The 16,916-nt window shown below is 59.6% G+C and overlaps 1 protein-coding gene across 4 annotated transcripts in view; it reads right to left on the bottom strand.

The window, feature by feature from the left end:
- Nucleotides 1-5,887: 5,887 nt before the first annotated feature.
- The window catches only part of CPLX1 (complexin 1), a 33,285-nt gene continuing 22,256 nt past the window's right edge, over nt 5,888-16,916 (bottom strand). For all 4 annotated transcript variants that reach the window (XM_053217743.1, XM_027062009.2, XM_053217742.1 and 1 more), the window contains exons 3-4: nt 11,051-11,226; nt 5,888-7,734 (exon numbers count right to left, since the gene is read on the bottom strand). In XM_053217743.1, the coding sequence (XP_053073718.1) occupies nt 7,537-7,734; nt 11,051-11,226 (374 nt within the window). In that variant the 3' untranslated portion in view covers nt 5,888-7,536. The remainder of the gene's footprint in view (nt 7,735-11,050; nt 11,227-16,916) is intronic.

Here is a 16,916-nt window from a genome sequence, read left to right as displayed (position 1 = left end):
TATCTTTTTCTGATTTTCAGCCGCTTCTTTACTGAAGAGATGTGTTAAGTGCTTTATTCTCAAATCAGATCTCGAGCCACAGGTTCTTTCCCTCAGAACTTCGAATTTTATTGAGTTCATGTTCTCGCTATGTTCTTTCTTGAGGTTTTTCCTGCTAGGTTAGGGTCTTGGTCCATGTTTGCAGTCAGTATTCGCTTGTTCGCTTGTTTCTCTGTGATGTGCCTGATTGCCTTGCTGGTTCTTTCCACTTTCTTCTGCTTGTACAGTCCTACCCAGAATCGATTTTCAGCTTAGATACAGCATGCTGAGGTTTTACACTCTCCCCACCATTTCTGAGAATGACTTGCTTTTTCTTCTGCGTTGGAGTGCCATGGGGCTTTTGATGACCCTGCAGGCCTCTTGGCCTGAGACTTTGGCAGGGGCTGGGCAGCCAGCCTTATCCGTGCTCAGCTGAGGTGGTGTCAGGCAGCCTGACCAGGTTTACCCCAACCAAGCAGGACTGGGGCAGCAAGGCAGGCACTTGGCCACATCCCCGGGAGGAAACCGTTTTGGACCTCTCCTTCCCGTTAGGAACCTGCCCGCTCTTCTCTCTTTTCACGTAACCTGCCTCCATGCAGCGGCTCCCACCTTGCCTGTGAGGAGGCAGGAGAACATTCAGGAAGCCCAGGACTGTCCATCCCCCATGTGGCTTTGCCGCTCTGCAACGAAGCTGCCGAGGTTAGGGGGTGAACCTGCGCTTCCTTCTAGGTCTTTCATCAGCTGCTGGTTTTAATGGTGTTTGAATTGAATTCTGCCTTTTCCAGATGAATTTTTTAAGTAAACTTTTTGGAAAAGTTTTAGATTTAAAAAAAAAAATGCCGTGAATGGGGTGCCTGGGTGGCTCAGTCAAGCGTCTGACTTCGGCTCAGGTCATGATCTCACAGTCCATGATTTTGAGCCCCACATCGGGCTCTGTGCTGACAGCTCAGAGCCTGGAGCCTGTTTCAGATTCTGTGTCTCCCTCTCTCTCTGCCCCTCCCCTGCTCATGCTCTGTCTCTCTCTGTCTCAAAAATAAAAATTAAAAAAAAAAAAACATTTAAAAAATGCTGTGAAGATAATGCAGAGTGTTCCCATATCCCCGCACCTCATTTTCCCCTCCTATTAACATCCTCCATAAGTACGGTACATTTGCCACAGAGAATGAACCAACTTTGACACATTGTTATTAAGTAAAGCCCATTCTTTATTCAGATGTCCTTGGGTTTTGCTTGGTGTCCTTTTTCTGTTCCAAGACCTCCGTGAGGATATTGCATTTTTTAGGTGTCGTGTCTCCATGGGCTCCTCTTGGCTGTGGTATTTTCGCCCACATCCCTTGTGTTATCTGGCCTTGACACTTTTAAGGAGTGCGGGTGGTCAGTTATTTTGTAGAACATCCCTCAACTGGGGTTAGCCTGAGGTTTTTCTCACGGTTCGATTAGGGTAACAGGTTTGGGAGAGGAAGACCACAGAGCTGAAGTGCCCTTCTCGTCCCATCCTATCAAGGGCACACACTATCAACAGGACCTATCACTGTGATGTTGACCTTGACCTCCTGGAGGTGGTGGCTTTATCAGGTTTCTCCCTATAAGCTAGTCTTTTCACCCCTTTTCCGCACTGTGTTCTTTGGAAGGAAGTCACTGTGCAGGACTTACAGTGAGGCGGTTACTCCATCTCCTTGAAGGCCGTGTCTACGTAAACTATTTAGAATCCTGCATGGCGGATTTCTCTCTCCTCCCCACTTTGTTTATTCATTCATTCGTATCAGTGTGGACTAATGGGTATTTATTCCATACTCGAGTTGTAACCCAACACTGCCTGTGTTGTTCAGTGTCGCACCTTTGGTCACCGAGAGCTCGGCCAGTTGGTGCTGTGTCTGTGCCTTTGACATGTCCCACCCTTGTGTTTATTTAGCATTTCCTGCCTCCAGGCCCATCGTGTATATTTATTGCCCCAGTCATAGGTGAATGTCTCCTGGTGGGTGAATTTTGATTGTCTATTTATTTCTGCTCTGCGTAGGAAGAATTAACAGGAGAGAGAACCCGTGCCCAGTGTCAGTCATCCGTCTTAGCTGGGAAGTTCCAGCCAGGCCCGTTCCTGGGTGGGTGAGAGAGGGGGCTAGGTGTGATGGGGTGTCCCCCTCTGCTTGAGCCCCAAGGTCAGGGCCTAGTGGAAACGTGTGACCAGAGGCTGAGTTCTGACTGATGGACCCTGGAGTCTAGGCCTCCTTGGAGAGAATTCAGATTTTTGGCCAAGTGGACACAGAGCACAAGGCCCTCCTCTCTTTGCCACTGCACCAAAGGTTTGTTCCTTTTTTTTTTTTTTTTTCTTTTTAAAATGATTATTTATTTTTGAAGGAGAGAGAGAGACAGAGCATGAACAGGGGAGGAGCAGAGAGAGAGGGAGACACCCACCGTCCAGGCCTTTCCCTAGCCAGGCCACACCACTCACCTCCCTCCCCACAAAGTCCTTTTCTGTCCCTATGCAGGATAAATCCCATGGACTCACTCAAGGGTGCAAGAAATAAGGGTTTTGTTTTGCAAAAATCAACTAACCCTCAACTCGCACGCCTTGTCCTCGGGCTGAGAGAAATCACCTTGGGCACCACTGGCACCTGGGGGCTGCTGGCTCAGCCCTGGGCAGGGCCCCGAAGCGGGGACGCGGGACCAGCAGGAGGACGCTGCCTGCCTCACCTTCCAGTGTGAACCGCGCAGGACCCTGTGTGCCCGCTAACGACCTGCTGCGCCTCGGGCTGCAGCGTGGACCCGGCGGCCAGCCTCGGTCACTGCCACCTGCACCCCTTGCCCCAGGCCCTGCCCTCAGACCCGCACGGACCTCTGCTTGGCCAGCTAGGGCCTCCCGGGCCTCCTCGTACCCCCACAGGCGGCGGCCTTGGCCACTGGTCTGGGGGCAGCAGGAAGGACGACCCCACCCGGGCTGGCTTCGGCCCCTGGGCGAAGGGCAGAGACTGTGCTGTCGCGACCGAGGATGAGCCACACGTGGCAGCCCGGACGTGTCCCCTCTCCGGTGCCGGCCTCCCGGCGGCTGCTCCCGCCCAGGACCCGCGGCCGCCTCCCAGCCGTGCGCCCCTTGCGGCCTGCGGAGGACTCGGGGAACACTGGGGGACGGGTCGCGCGGGCCTCGGGAGAACAGTGGGGGGACCCGGCGCCGGGCCGTCCCCCGATCGCCGGGAGCCGCACACTGGCGCCTCCCCGGCTCTGATTGGCCAGTCTCCCGCCACGTGACACTCTAGGAGCCAATAGTGGCGGACTACCTAGCACACATTTATTGGCCCGGGCCGGCCAGGTGGGCGGGAACAGAGACCAGAGGGGACTGCGGGCGGCGGAGGCTACGCTGCACCGGCCGGGCTGTGGCTCCCAGATGCGTCGTCTTGGCGCGGCCCCGAGTGGACCTCTGCCGGGGTCCTGGGCGGCGCCAGCTCGGCCCCCAGCCCCCAGCGCAATCCCGCCCCTAGCCCAGCGCCGATCCCCCACCCGCCCCTGGGACCCCCGCTCCACCGCGACAGGACCCCGCCCTTCAGGCCTGAGGGAACCTGCTGAGACAGGTGGAGACGGTTCCACATTGTGTGGACAGGTGGCCGGGACCGGGCTCCCTGAGCCGCGCTGGCTGTGACTGGACAGCAGGGCTTGTCTAGCTGCGGATTAGCGCGGCTGGACCAAAGCGTCCTTACTGCCAGACCTCTACACTTTTGTCCTGACCGCCGTGTACTTAAGTGGGTGTCAATAGCTCCTATAGTGCAGGACTCCAGAGGACAGGAGACAGGAAACCCAACCCGCCTGGGGCTGGCTGCCGGTAGGGACCAGGGGCAGGAGGTCACCAGGCCAGGACCTGGCAGGACCTGCCTGCCTGCAGAGTGGGAGGGCGGCTCTGGAGGGCGCCAGGTATCACCGTGTGCTCTGCTTCGTCTAAAGACTTAACATGCAGAAAGGGGAGACTCTGCTGAAGTCAATGTGGACCTAAAACAAGCATCCTGAGCAAGGCCGTGGTCAGCCGAGTCACAGTCACGGCTGGAAGGGCCCGGGGCAGCTCCTGCCTCAGGGTCCTGGGCATGGCTGTTCCTCTGTCTGGAGTGCTCTCCCATGGAAGTCCCCCAGGGCTCCCTCTTCCTCTCCTTGGGGTCTCTCTGCACCTCCTCAGAGGTGAAATATTGATCCTCACCATCCTGTCTGCCCCCTTATCTCACTCAGTTTCCTCCACAGAAGAAATCACTTGATTTACTTTTTTATCATCTCTCTCCTGCCACTGGAAAAATGAGTTCCAGGAGGAGGGACCTCAGTTATCCCTGGTGCGTAACACCCCACTCGGCACATCGCAGGACTCAGTAAAAATCAAGCGGACAAATACCTTTACCTGGAGTCCTCAGACACTCTCACCTGAGGGGTCTGACCCACCAGTCACTGCGGAAGGGCTGGCCAGCGTTCAGAGGGAAGGCGTGCCCGGTCACCTGGCAAATCCACGTTGCTGCTCAGGACTGAACCTAGCCCATGCCAGGCTGGAGAGGTGGGGAGGGGAGTGGAGGCTGAATGGTTGATGCCGTTTTCGGTTACCCTCCTTTTTTTTTTTTTTAATGTCTATTTATGTATTGAGAGAGAGAGAGAGAGAGAGAGCAGGGGAGGGGCAGAGAGAGAGAGAATCCCAAGCAGGCTCCGCACTGTCAGCACAGAGCCCGACCCCGGGTTCAAACTCCTGAACCGCGAGATCGAACCTGAGCCGAAATCCAGAGTTGGACACCTAACCGACTGAGCCCCCCAGGTGCCCCTGGGTGCCCTTCTAAGACTGGCACGCGGGGGGGTGGCATGCAGAGCCCAAAGACACAGTGGGCTGCCGAACCTCTGTCAGTGTTTTGGGTCCAAGGAGGGAGGGTGGACAGTGGCTCCCTCAGGAGCCTCAGAAGGCACAAGGCACCCTGGGTGGTACTTGGGGCTGAAGGCCAGACGTTCCCCAGAGGCAGGTCCTCCCAGACCCCCCCCCCCGCCCCCCCAGCCTCTGAAGCCGAGGCAGAGGAGCGGTGGCTCTAGAGCGAGCAGCCTTGGGGGCACAGCCCAGTGGGGAGGGTGCAGGGGGCAAGAGGGGGGGAGGAGCCAAGACTGGGCCAAAAGCACTCCTGGCCAGCAGTATAAGGAAAATCACGAGGCCCTCAGAGTGGAGGTCAAACAGTCCTCTCTGAGGATACAAGTAATCGTGGCCCCTTGGGTGGGCTTTGGGTGTAGGAAGGACGTGGTGGGGGCCCACGACCAGGCCAGAGAGCTGGCAGTTCCACAAGCACCAGCCCAGATGGGCAGGCTCCCCTAGGGGGCGAGGGTGGGACCCAGAGCTCCAGCAGGGCACAGAGGCCTCCCTGAGGACACGGGGAGGAGAGATGGTCACCAAAGGACAGACTAGAGGCAGGACCCGCAGGGCTGTGCAGGAGTTTAAGGTGGCGGGGGGGGGGGGGGGGGGCTGGCCTAAAGTATGGCTGGCAGAGTGGGGAACTGAGCCCCCAACGGCCTGGCATAGCTGTGGGGAATACAAGGCCTGTCAAGGGGTCTGGGCAAGCGGGAGGCTCATGGAAGGAGGGGGGAGGGAGAGGGAGGCAGGGAGCCCCAAAGGGGAGGGGGCAGGGAGCCCCAGAGGCGCTGGTCTGCCTTTTAGATGATTACTCTGGGGCTGCCTTAGGAGCAACGGGTGAATCTGGGTCAGGGCGGTGGGGAGACCCCGCAGTCGTCCCAGCAAGAGGGAAAGGGATTTCCTATGTGGCAGCACGTCGGACTAAGTGAGGCTCATCCGACAGGGTCCGGGCCCTCCTCCCAGTCTGCCCACGTCGGCCGCCCGCGAGGGCCTCAGGACTCCGGAGAGAAGGGCCACGCGGTGTGAACTCACTAGCGTGTTTATTGGCTGTGATTCCATCCAGAGAGAACACACGCGGCGGCCCCCCACATGCAGGAGGAGGCAGGCGCAAGGACAGAAGGACGGACGACATCCACGGTCTACGCTAAGCTTGGCGGCTCCGGGCGCCCCATGCGCTGGGAACGGGATGCGGGGTTTCTACGAGACAAGGCCCTGTCTGCTCGGAGCGGGCTTGTTGACGTGTGAAAACAGGCATTTAAAAAAGACACGGGACCGGGAGGAGTCGGAGGGCGCAGGGCGTCCGAAGGTAGTATTGCAGTCTATTGTTATGGCTTCTCTAAAGAGCTACGTGGGGCCGCGCCCCTGGCCCACAACACGTGGACGCGATGAATGTGTGACACGGACAGAAAGGGGCCCCCGGACACCGAGGCGACGGGCCTTCTGTCCCGATAGAACTCCCCAAACACGTAAGACCTCATTTACCTGAGATTCAACATATCGTGATGCAGAGGAAAACAAGGATGAAGAGACAGAGGGTCAGGGAGGCCCGCGGTGGCTCCCCACAGACTTCACCTGCGCCGAGGTGGGGCCACCTGGCAGGTCCCCACCTCGAGGGGCCCGCACCTGGCTGGCGGAGGAGGGCCTCAGGGACCGTCTCCAGGTGCCGCGCTCATCCGAGGGCCTGAGCCTCCTCCCCGCTCTTGTGGAAGGTGCAGGCGCACAGAGGGTGAGGGCAGGGGAGCCCGCGACCCCAGAGCGGCCTCCGCTAAGAAGATAGGAGGTGCCAACCAGGGAGGGGAGAGGGCTGGGCCGACGGACGCAGAGGGGCGGGGAGTCACAGGGCGCGGGAGGGGCTGCACTGTTCCACGCTGCGCAGGGCGGCGGGCGGGGGGGGGGGGGGGGGCGTGTCGGAGCTCCCCCAGGCCTATTGCTTGGTTTCCCTTCGTTTGGAAGAGAACCGGGTCCTGGTATTTGTCCGAAGCAAAGCCTTCCAGAGGAGTGGGCCGAGAAGGGGGGGTGGAGGACAGGTTGAGACAGAAGGACAATGTGAGGGGTGCAGGTGGAGGTGGGCAACCTGCAGACTGCAGGGTTCAGACCCTGCAGCCCAGGTGTCACTGCGGGGGTGGGGGAGGCTCCCCACCCCTGCCGCAGCTCCCCTCCCAGCCCGCACGCCCGCCTTCCCCCCACTATGGCTGTGCTCCTGAGTTTGGGACGGGACAAGCGCCCAACAACGCAGGGACGGCGCACCGACGGCTGGTCTGGATGCTGGCCCTTCGGTGGCCCTGGCCTCGGGCACTGCTGGGTGGGTGTGAAGGGCGGGAGCAGTAAGGGACGTCCCAGGCTCTGGGGGAGGAGGGTCCAACCCAGAGGAGCACGTGGGCCGGTCCACGGGGGCCCTGGGGAGGGGCGGGCACCCCTCCCCCCCAGGCGGTGGCAATGGCAGTGAGGGGAGTGGGCTGGTGGCGAGAGGTGAGCGCAGGCTTCCGAGGCGCGAGGGGGCATGGGGCGGGTAGGTCTAGGACTATGGCTTATATTGGCATTGGGGGACTGCACTCTGCTCCCGACATCCCTTCAGGGGCCTCTGAGGAGGGCATGTACAGGGGGTAGGTAGGCAAGGGGGGCGGCAGGGGTGGGGGTCCGGGCTCAGGCGGGCTGTGTCCGGCGCCGGGGCATTACTTCTTGAACATGTCCTGCAGCGGCCCGGGCAGGTACTTGATGACGGTGTCCAGGATGCTCTCGTCCTCCTCCTCCGGCTCGTCCCCACAGCCGGGCGGGATGGCTTTCTTCGGCCGCGTCAGGCTGCCCTCCGAATTGGCCTCCATGGCGGCCTGGGCCTCAGCTTCACGCTCTTCCTTCTTCTTGATGCCGTACTGTGGGGGAGGGGCGGGGCTCAGACCGGCAAGCGGTCTCCAGGCCCCAGGCTGGAGCCCGGGCCACACAGTACTGGGAGGGCCGGACCCCTCCCGTAACCGCAGATTGGTGGAGAGAACATTGCCTGCGGCTGAGAAAGGCTGTCGGGAGCCCCTGGCCCCACAGACCACCACCAAGACCCCTGATGGCAAAATCCCACCCAGGAGGGTGCCTGGTGCCGGGGGGCCGTGGGGGGGGGGGGGAACCCTCAAGGAGAATGCCGGAGCGACAGCAGAAGCCAGGGCTCAGGGCTTGGGGGGCCACATTGAGGGGGGAAGCGGGGGGAGGGGAGGTCGGTCCCTATGGGGTGCCAGTGACCCCGCCCCACCCCTGGCCTCTCCACCCTACCCACCCACCTCGCCTTCCCAGGAGGCTGGCCGTGGCCTCTGCCGGCCTGGGCTGTGGTCTAGGAGCGGTGGGAGGGGCGGGCAGGACATGTGCACACAGTGGCGGGTCACCCATTGCTCTGGGGCTGGCCGGCCCACACAGCCCCAGACCCCTGGTCGGGTGCCGTGAGGTCAGACCGTCATGCCTGGCCAAGTCCCCCTAGACGTGGCTACAACGCCCGCCCCTCGTGGACAGCCAGCGGAGGCGAGTGCCCAATGGCAGCCCTAAGTGGAGCCCCCCTAGGCGTGCCCTCAGCCCATACTCCTGGCCACCCCTGAGCCCTCCATTTCCGGTCTCCTGTGTGTGTCTCTGCCCTCAGCTCTTACCCAGGTCTCCCGTCTCTAGTGGGTTGAATGGTGCCCCCCAAAACTCTTGTCACCTGGAACCTCAAAATGTGACCTTATTTGGAAACAGGGTCTCTGCAGATGTAACTAAGATAAGGAGACGAGATCGCCCTGGGCCCTAAATGCAGTAAGAGTTTCCTTGTAAGAGAAAGAAAAGGACAGAGGCGTCTGAAAACGGAGGAAGACCGGAGTGGGCACCGCCACAAGCCAAGGACGCCAAGGACGCCAAGGACTGCCAGAGCCACCGCAAGAGGACTGTAGGAGGCGAGGAAGGTTCTCTCCTGCAGGTTCCAGAGGGAGGGCAGTCCTGCCCACATGCTGATTCGGGACTTCTGGGCTCCGGAACTGCAAGAATTCGTTTCCAAGGGGCTAATGTGTGCCCCTTACCCCCCGGCCATCACCAGCTCCTCAGACGGGGAGCTTGTGCTCAGCGTGAGGCCTCCTGTCTCAGGGCTGGTGGGAAGCGGGTGGGGGCAAGCTGGACTCATGCTGTTGGGGGCTGGTGGTCTGTCTGACGGGCCGAGCGCAGGACCCACTCGGGCTGGAAAGAGGGGCGCCCGTTGGCCGGGTCTGAGCTTCCGGATCACACATTAGGGAATGCACGGGAGCAGAAGCATTAACAAGGATGAAGAGGGGAAACTGGGGCAGCGTGTGGGTGTCGGCAAGTAGCCACAAGCTCCGATTCCTGCTGGGGGACACACAAGCACAGGATCACGGGCCCCGGGGAGGACACACTTCCGCCCAGGCGGAGGACTCACCCCACTGTACACTCCTCTGTCCTCGCCAGCCCCACCAGAAGTGGTGGGTTCTGCTTCTGGTGCTTGGGCGGAGGGGGGAACGCCCTCGCTCTCCAAGAAGGGCCTTCCTTCTGCTTCCGGATGTCGGGGGGGCTGCTATGTCCCCCGCCCGCAGCTCGCTAAAGGTACTGAAGGAAACCTCTGCACCTTCTCCTCTCTGAGGCTGCAGATGGCTTCAGGCACGGGGGAGGCAAGGGCCACCTTCAGCAGCGATCAGAGAGGGGGGGGGAGCCTTGCTCTCTGCCCAGCCGTGACCAGAGCTGGGGCCCCCTTGGGCAACTGTCAGACATCGAGGAAAGAGGAATGAAGGGTTTACCTAGGTTTCTTCAGCAGGAGCCCTGAGCAGCCCACACGCCCCTATGTACCCTGAACAACTGCCAGGAGTGCTACGAGGGTCTCAATGAGGACCTGACGAGGGCACCCCGAGAACTCTTTGGCAGCGGGCACACTGACCAGAGGGCCCTCCCTACTGAGCACTGATATCAGGTCAGCCAAAGGCACGGCGTGTCACAAGCCGCCCGGACACCAGGCACTCCCTCGCCCAAGAAGCACAGGCCCTCTTCCTGGGTCACCATTCTGGGACAACCTTACGGTGGACGGCAGTGGCCCTTGGGCTTGGAAAGGAAAGGAGGGACATGTGGCTTGGAGCCCTGTGGGGTGGAGCTTGGGCGGGGGAGGGAAACACTTCCAGAAACTAGGTCAGACCAAAGAGAGCTTCCCTCCAGCCAAGGGCACAGAGTCCAACAGACTCCTGAAGCCACAGGGTGTCTACGCACAAGGCGGGCACATTTGTGTGCCGGGGTGAAGGTCTGTGGGCGGGACCCGGCAAGAATAATCTGGGGGAGCCCCATCTGAAGGGCAGGCGCAGGAGAAAGTGGGGAGGGTTACCTGGACAGGTGGAAGAGGGCTCAGCGGACATGAGAGTCAGGCAGATTCTCTTAGGGGCAGGACCCGGGGGCTGGGTCACTCCATGGTGCTGGGTGCAGAGGGGACCAGGTGCTCCCCACACCCAAGCGGGCACACTGCCCTCACCACTCAGTACAGCTGCTGGCAAGGGGGCCAGATCTCCCCCAGCCACAGCCACCCCCACCCCCCATTCTTCCGTTTCTGGGGGACCCTGGGGCAGGTGGGTATTTTTCCCGAGCTGAAGGCTCATAGGAGGGAGGGGGCCAAATTCCGGAGGTTAGAGTGGTGTGGCCGGGAAGACCTGGGGCTCCAGCGACAGAACGCGTTGGAACCCCTCCGGAGCTGCCTCTGACCCATGGGTGGAGGGGCTCACCATCGTCCCCATCCGCCCAGCACCGCTCCCCCACCGATGCCTGGCCAGGCGACCACTGTCTCATTTAGCTCTGCAGCCACAGAGGCAAGGCCCCCACCTGGCACACTCAGCTTGGGGTGATCAGGCAGATCCCAGCAGGTGTCTGCTCCCCAACACACCCCTATCTTCGCTGCTGGTGGGTCCTCTGGAGGCAGGTCCTGACTCACTGCTCCTGCCTAATCCCGCAATAGCTGGAAAAGCGATCAGGCGGGGCAGGTGAAACCATGGCCAGCCCCACTGTAAGAGCAGGGCGCCCCCCTCGTTACAGCCCCACTGGTAAGAGCAGCAAAGACGCGGGCCCACAGGTGAACCGTCATCCTGGCGAGCCTGGGTAGCTGATGTGGGCTCCAGAGTATGCAATCCAGAGATGTGCTCCATGGAGCCAGGCGAAGGAGAGGGTGCGGGGCAGCCCCCCAGGCCCCGCGCCCACCTTGTCTCGGATGCCCTGCCGCATGGCCTCGCGTTCCGCCTCCATCTTGGCGTACTTGGCTTTGCGCTCCTCCTCCTCCTGCCGCAGGGCTTCCTGGCGCTCCTCCTCCTTCTTGGCCGCATCGGGGTCCTTCTCCTCGTCACCCCCGAGCATCTTCCCCATGTCCTTTGTGGCCCCTGGGGACAGAAAGCCGGTGAGTCCGGCCAGCGAGGGTCCAGGCCCGCCCCACCCCCCTCCGCTGGTTCCGGAGCGCTCCCCGCCGTCAGGGGCAGCCTGGCCTGCGTGAGTGTCGGGCGGAGGTCAGCGCTGGCAGGAAGTGTGGACGTGCGCCCGCGGTGCTGGCATGGGTGTGTGCGCGTGCGCTTGCAGCCGCGGATGCGTGTGTGTGTGTGTGTGTGTGTGTGTGAGCGTGTGCGCGCACGCGCGGGTGTGTGTGCGTGTGCGCGCGCGCGCGCAGGTGTGTGTGCGCGCGCGCTTACAGCTGCGTGTGTGTGCGTGTACACACGTGTGCTTGCAGCTGAGGATGTGTGCGCATGTGTGGTTGAGGCTGCGGATGTGTGTGTGCTTGTGTGTGTGTGCACGCGCGGGTGTGTGTGTGCTTGCATCTGCAGAAGTGTGTGCGTGCGCGCGTGTGCTTGCAGCTGCGGATGTGTGTACGTGTGTGTGTGTGCACGCACGCGCGGGTGCGTGTGTGTGTGCGCTTGCAGCTGAGGATGTGTGTGTATGGCGTGTGCGCGTGCCCGCGTGGGCCCGGGAGCCCCTGGCGTGTATCTCCTCTGGCTCTCGTGTCCAACAAGCTCAGCATTCCGAAGGTGCTGGAAGGAGTGGCTGAATGCCAGGAGCAAGGGGGCTCGGGGGTTCGGTGTCTGCAGAGGCTCCCAGCAGGGGCTGAGGGCGGCGGGCAGAGCGGCTGGGGGCCGTGTGCCGTAGCACCAAGGCCCTAATTTCTCTGCTGCACCAGCCACCACTTTTCTCATGAGCTCCTGATTCACAGGCGACAACAAAACACCTTCCTGGACGCCCTCCGTGACTCGGCCCATAGGACAGAGACGCGTAATTACAGCCTCAGAGCTCGGCTGGCACCGCAGTGGGCCCTGGCCCCCGGTGGCTGCTGGGAGCGGAGAGGCCCCCCTCACAGGCACCGTCGTCGGCGGGGCTGGTGGGCGCTGATCTCAGCCCGGGGCGGTCAGCCCGTGGGGGCGCCCCCGCATGGCCAGTGGGAGCGAGGCAGCCGTTCCCCTCACCCCTGCAGGCTTCCTGGGAACTGGCCGCATCCATAATGGGTCCACCTACCCCTGGGCTCCCCTGTGCCTGCCATCCACCTCCTGTGACCCTGAGCGAGGGCCAGTGACTGCCCAGCCCCACTCCCACCCTTCCGTCAGCCTCGCCGGCACCGGCCCCTGAGGGTCTTGCCTCTGTCCTCTGGTCCCGGGATGAGCCCTCACAAGCATGGCCCAGGGCTAGCCGAGTCCACGCCTTGGGCACGAACAGTGAGGTGGACAGCGAGGTGGAGACACACAAGAACCCCTCAGGTAAGTTTGTGAAGGTGGGCGCTGACACGACTGCCCCTCTCCAGAAGGGCCCCCATCCCCACACTGGCATTGAGGCCCAGCTCCGTACTGCCCCCTTCTCTCCACATGCAGCGACTCCATGTTCTGATCCTCTCTTTCCATGTCCTTGTAGTACCGCACTCACGTGATACTGCACAGGTCCGTGTAGTACTGAACCTGGAGAGAGTCCCCTCCCTGCAGATATCTGTGCCATATGCTGCTTTTGCCTGTTACTCGGGAGTGATACCCCCCCCCCGCCCCCGCCCCACCCGGTGAGCAGAGGAAGAAGTTTGGAAGGCCACCAGCTATTGGTGGCAATAGGACAACTCTTTGATTGAGTGTTCTGGGCCGAAAACTAGATGTTTGTCAGGCTGGGCCACACCTACACCGTGGGCCTTCTTAGCTGCTGGAAACTACCACAGGGTCTCGGGGGATGGAGAGGCTAAGGGCAACTTGCCACCATGTCACTGTGGGGACAGGGAGTCCTCCTGTACCAGGCATTTTGACACGGATCCAGACTAACAGAAAACTAAAACCTCAGGGTCAGCTTTCAGGCACATCTGCAGAATTCTGTAAAGCATATTTGAAGCCAGTGTTTCAAGGGAAAGCAGGTCATAGAGTCTAGTCACTGACTCTTCCAATAGTTGCCCAGATGACGAAGCAGATTCTCTGTGCCTCCTGGCGCTGCTGCTACCTCTGGCGGGGGCGGGGGGGGGGGGCAGGAACAAACTCCCACAATCCAGGGAGCAGCTGCAATTTCCCCCACCTGTTTGGCCTGTTGGCCAACCAGAGCATCAGTGTACATCTCCCCCCTTGAACAAGCTAATTCACACTAAAGTGAGAGTGACCAGCTGCTTTTCCTCCCTCTTAGGAAGGACTGATGTCTTAAAGCAGAACTGGTAAACCTCTCCTGGGAGGGGTGAGGGCTGCGGGGGGCGCCCTTACTTGGCAGCCTCTAAACCCGCTTCTCCAACGCATCACATGGGCTATAGGCCTAGTGATCAAATATGCATTTATTGGGCACCAGCTGTGTGCTGAGCTCTGCTACACCAGGTGTGGGCCTGGGAGGGGAGGCTTGCCTAGGACCCTTCTGGCTCTGAGTTTCATGGGCTCCCCAGGGTCCCTGGCGTTCTTGTCTTGCCTCTAGTTGAGCTCTGGGTGGGTCCATTTGGCCAGAGGGTTAGGGAAAGCCAAAGGAGGAGCTAGTCCCTCAGTCAGAAGGGTGGCCCTGGGAGGCTGGATGGCCTCTCCTAGACCAGGGTAAGGGGACCAGAGGTCACTGCAGCGGTGTGGATTCGTGCCACACCGGCTGGCTGCGAAGCCACTCACTGTCTGAATGGGACCACCCTTTGGGGCATCCACGGTGCCATGTGGCAAGGACCACTGGCCCCCCACCCTCCCCTGCATGGCCTCCACTGCTGCGCAAACACACTTCCGGAAGCCCCACCTGGCTGGGAATTCGAAGGGCAGCCGGCGCCACGGCAGAAACCGTGGGAAGCTTGTTCCTGGCACAGAAACCCAACATGCCATTTGCTGTCCTGGCGCAGAAGCCGGGGCGGCCAGGCTAGCTCGGCCAGGGCGGGGCTGCCGGCGGTGATGCCTAGGGGGTCCCTGCTCCAGAGCCACCAGCCACATTTACAGATGAGGAGACCGGCACGGGGCACTTCCACCCCACGCTCAGGGTCCAAAGTCTCTGACTGAGGAAGGTGGGTGGTATCTGAGGCTGGGGGTCCCGCAGCCAGGGTCCCACGCTGGCCCCCAGGGGCATCAGCATGGGAGAGGGGGTGGAGTCTACCCCATCTTTTCCGTCACTCTTCTCTGAGCCTGAGTTTCCCAGGTGAGAAGTGAGAAACCAGTGCCTGGGGTTGGGGGACGCAGACCCAGCTCAGGACGAGGTGGGGGCATCTTTCCACTCAGGAGTGGGTCCTGTACTTGGCGGGGGGTGGGGGCGGTGGCATGCAGAAATCCAACAACAGCCAGAGAGGGCCACTCACTGAGGTTCACAGAACCCCAGTGATGAGAAGCATGAGCAGGGGGTCTGCATGCCCACCCAGCCGGTGGGAGCTGCCAGGCCCTGCCCGGGCCCCTACCTGCCCCAGTTCTATCCACTCCGTCTGCCCACAGCCCCACCCGCCAGATCCTCCTCCCTCGATGCCCCTGCCAACATAATAGCACTCCCCTCAACTCTCAGAAGTTTTCTCTGCAGGCCTGGGGAGGCAGGGGCGGAGTTACAGGCTCTGACGTTCCTACCTCAGGGCCTTTGCACTTGCTGCCCTTCCTTGAGCTCGTTTTCCAGAACTTTGTCCACTACTCCTGACCCAGTATCTTCCCAGACAGCCTTTCCCGGGGCTCCTCGCATACACTAGTCACCCCTGTAGTCAGAACCCTGCTCAGTGTTCACTACCATGGTGGGTTCATTTATGGTACCTTATACGTAATTGAAAGTATGCATATTTAAATAATACATAAGCCAATCAACATGTTGATTTTTGAAACTTCATTTTGAAATGGTTTCCGATTTACAGAAGTCATGCAGGTGCTACAAAGGGTTCCTGCACATACCTGACCAGATCCTTCTAATGTCAACCATAACACCTTCATCAAAACCATTAAAACGACACAGGTACGACACTGTGAAGTGGACCACAGACTTTGTTCGAATGTCACCACTTTTTCCACTACTGTCCCTTTCCGGTTCCAGGATCCAATCCAGGATTCCGTGTTATATTTGGATGGAAGTCAGTTTTTAAAAAGAGAAAAGTGTTTTTTAACTTGAAGTAACTCTATAGGAAAAATTACAAAATTTAATGAAAAACTAAAAAATATCTAAACAAATAAAGGCACTTGTCACATTCATGGCTGGGGAGACTCTGTAACTCAGCACTCCGTTCTCCCCAACGTGAGTTACGGATGGGTGCGATCTCGATCACACCCCCAAGAGTTAGAAAGGAAATTCTGTGAAGTTTGACAAGCTAAGAGTTTTGCATACAAAGAGCTACACGTCTCCTAATGGTCAGGACAGAAAGCTGAGGGAAGAGCCAGGAAGAAGACAGGACCCAGCAGACAGCAGCCTGGCTGTGGTGCAGGGGAGGAACGCAGAAAAAAAGGGGTCGGAGGGGAGAGCCCTTCCGCAGACCCACAAACACACAGACACGGGACTGGGACACCGGTGACAGAGGAAGGGCCTCAGAACCCGGGAGAAAGAACCAGATTTCCCTAAATGGGGCTGGGATAACTGAGATTTCGGTGGGGAAGCAGCACACTGGACTCCTGTGTGACAGCACAGATTCTTGTCGATTATAGGTCTGAACATGAACCCAAAATGAAAACGGGAAAGAGAAGACACCCTCCTTAGCCAGGTCCCACTATCGGAAATGATAGTTTGCTTGCTTTTTTCTTGTCAGTCTCGGCCGATAGAAAGTGAGCTCTATGAGAGCAGGGACTGACCAGCTCGCGGCTGTGCCCCCACCACCTAGAACGGCATCTGGCACGTAGTAGGTGGTCGACAAATACCTGGCAAATAATGAACTTAAAAAAATTGTTTAAATATGTATCATGCACTCAGCCACAAATAAAGTCTTAACAAACCCTTCGGCCAACGTCCTGGTCCGTGATGAAATACTGCTCCGTGACAAAGCTGCCAAGACAACTCAAGAGGGAAGGGCAGCCCCCTGCCGAGCGGCACTGAAACCATTAGGGTCCCCAGGCCAACAAATGCGCCACTTTCTTCCCTCGCCTCGCTCCTTACGCAAAGCTCAATCACAGACCCAGCTGTGAAAGCTAAAATTCTAGAACCACCGGAAGTAAACATAAGAGAACCACCTCTGTGAGCCTGACTTCCACGAAGATCTCACATAAGTGAGACTTGAACCTTAGAAGAGTAACCGGGCTTCATCAGCATCCACGACGGAGCTGCCCCAGGTCCCGCTGCGCCCCGCCCTGCAGGCCGCAGTGACAGGTGGGGCAGGGGGCTCCCTGCAAGGAGTTCTGCTGAATTTCATAAGAAAATACACATACCAAGTTCTGCTGGTGACGTGGCCACACGCCTAAAGGACTCGTGACATCCCGGGAAAATGTGGTCGAATGGCTACCTGAGATGTTTACAGATACCCATTAATCGCCGATGATGTGGATCGTCCTTCCAACGGAAACTGCAACAATTCTTTCTTCTTTCTTTCGTTGGGGTTTGGACCAATCAGGATTCACACGGCTGTAGTACAACCGTCAGGGAAGAGCTGCCCCACGGGCCAGAGGGAAAAACGCACCCTCACCGTGAGTCCCAGAAACGTCTGGGGAGCTTCAGACAGTGCAAAGGT

This window comes from Acinonyx jubatus, chromosome B1, assembly GCF_027475565.1.
Source record: "Acinonyx jubatus isolate Ajub_Pintada_27869175 chromosome B1, VMU_Ajub_asm_v1.0, whole genome shotgun sequence".
Classification (NCBI taxonomy): Eukaryota; Metazoa; Chordata; class Mammalia; order Carnivora; family Felidae; genus Acinonyx; species Acinonyx jubatus.
This window is presented reverse-complemented; position numbering and strand designations above follow the sequence as displayed.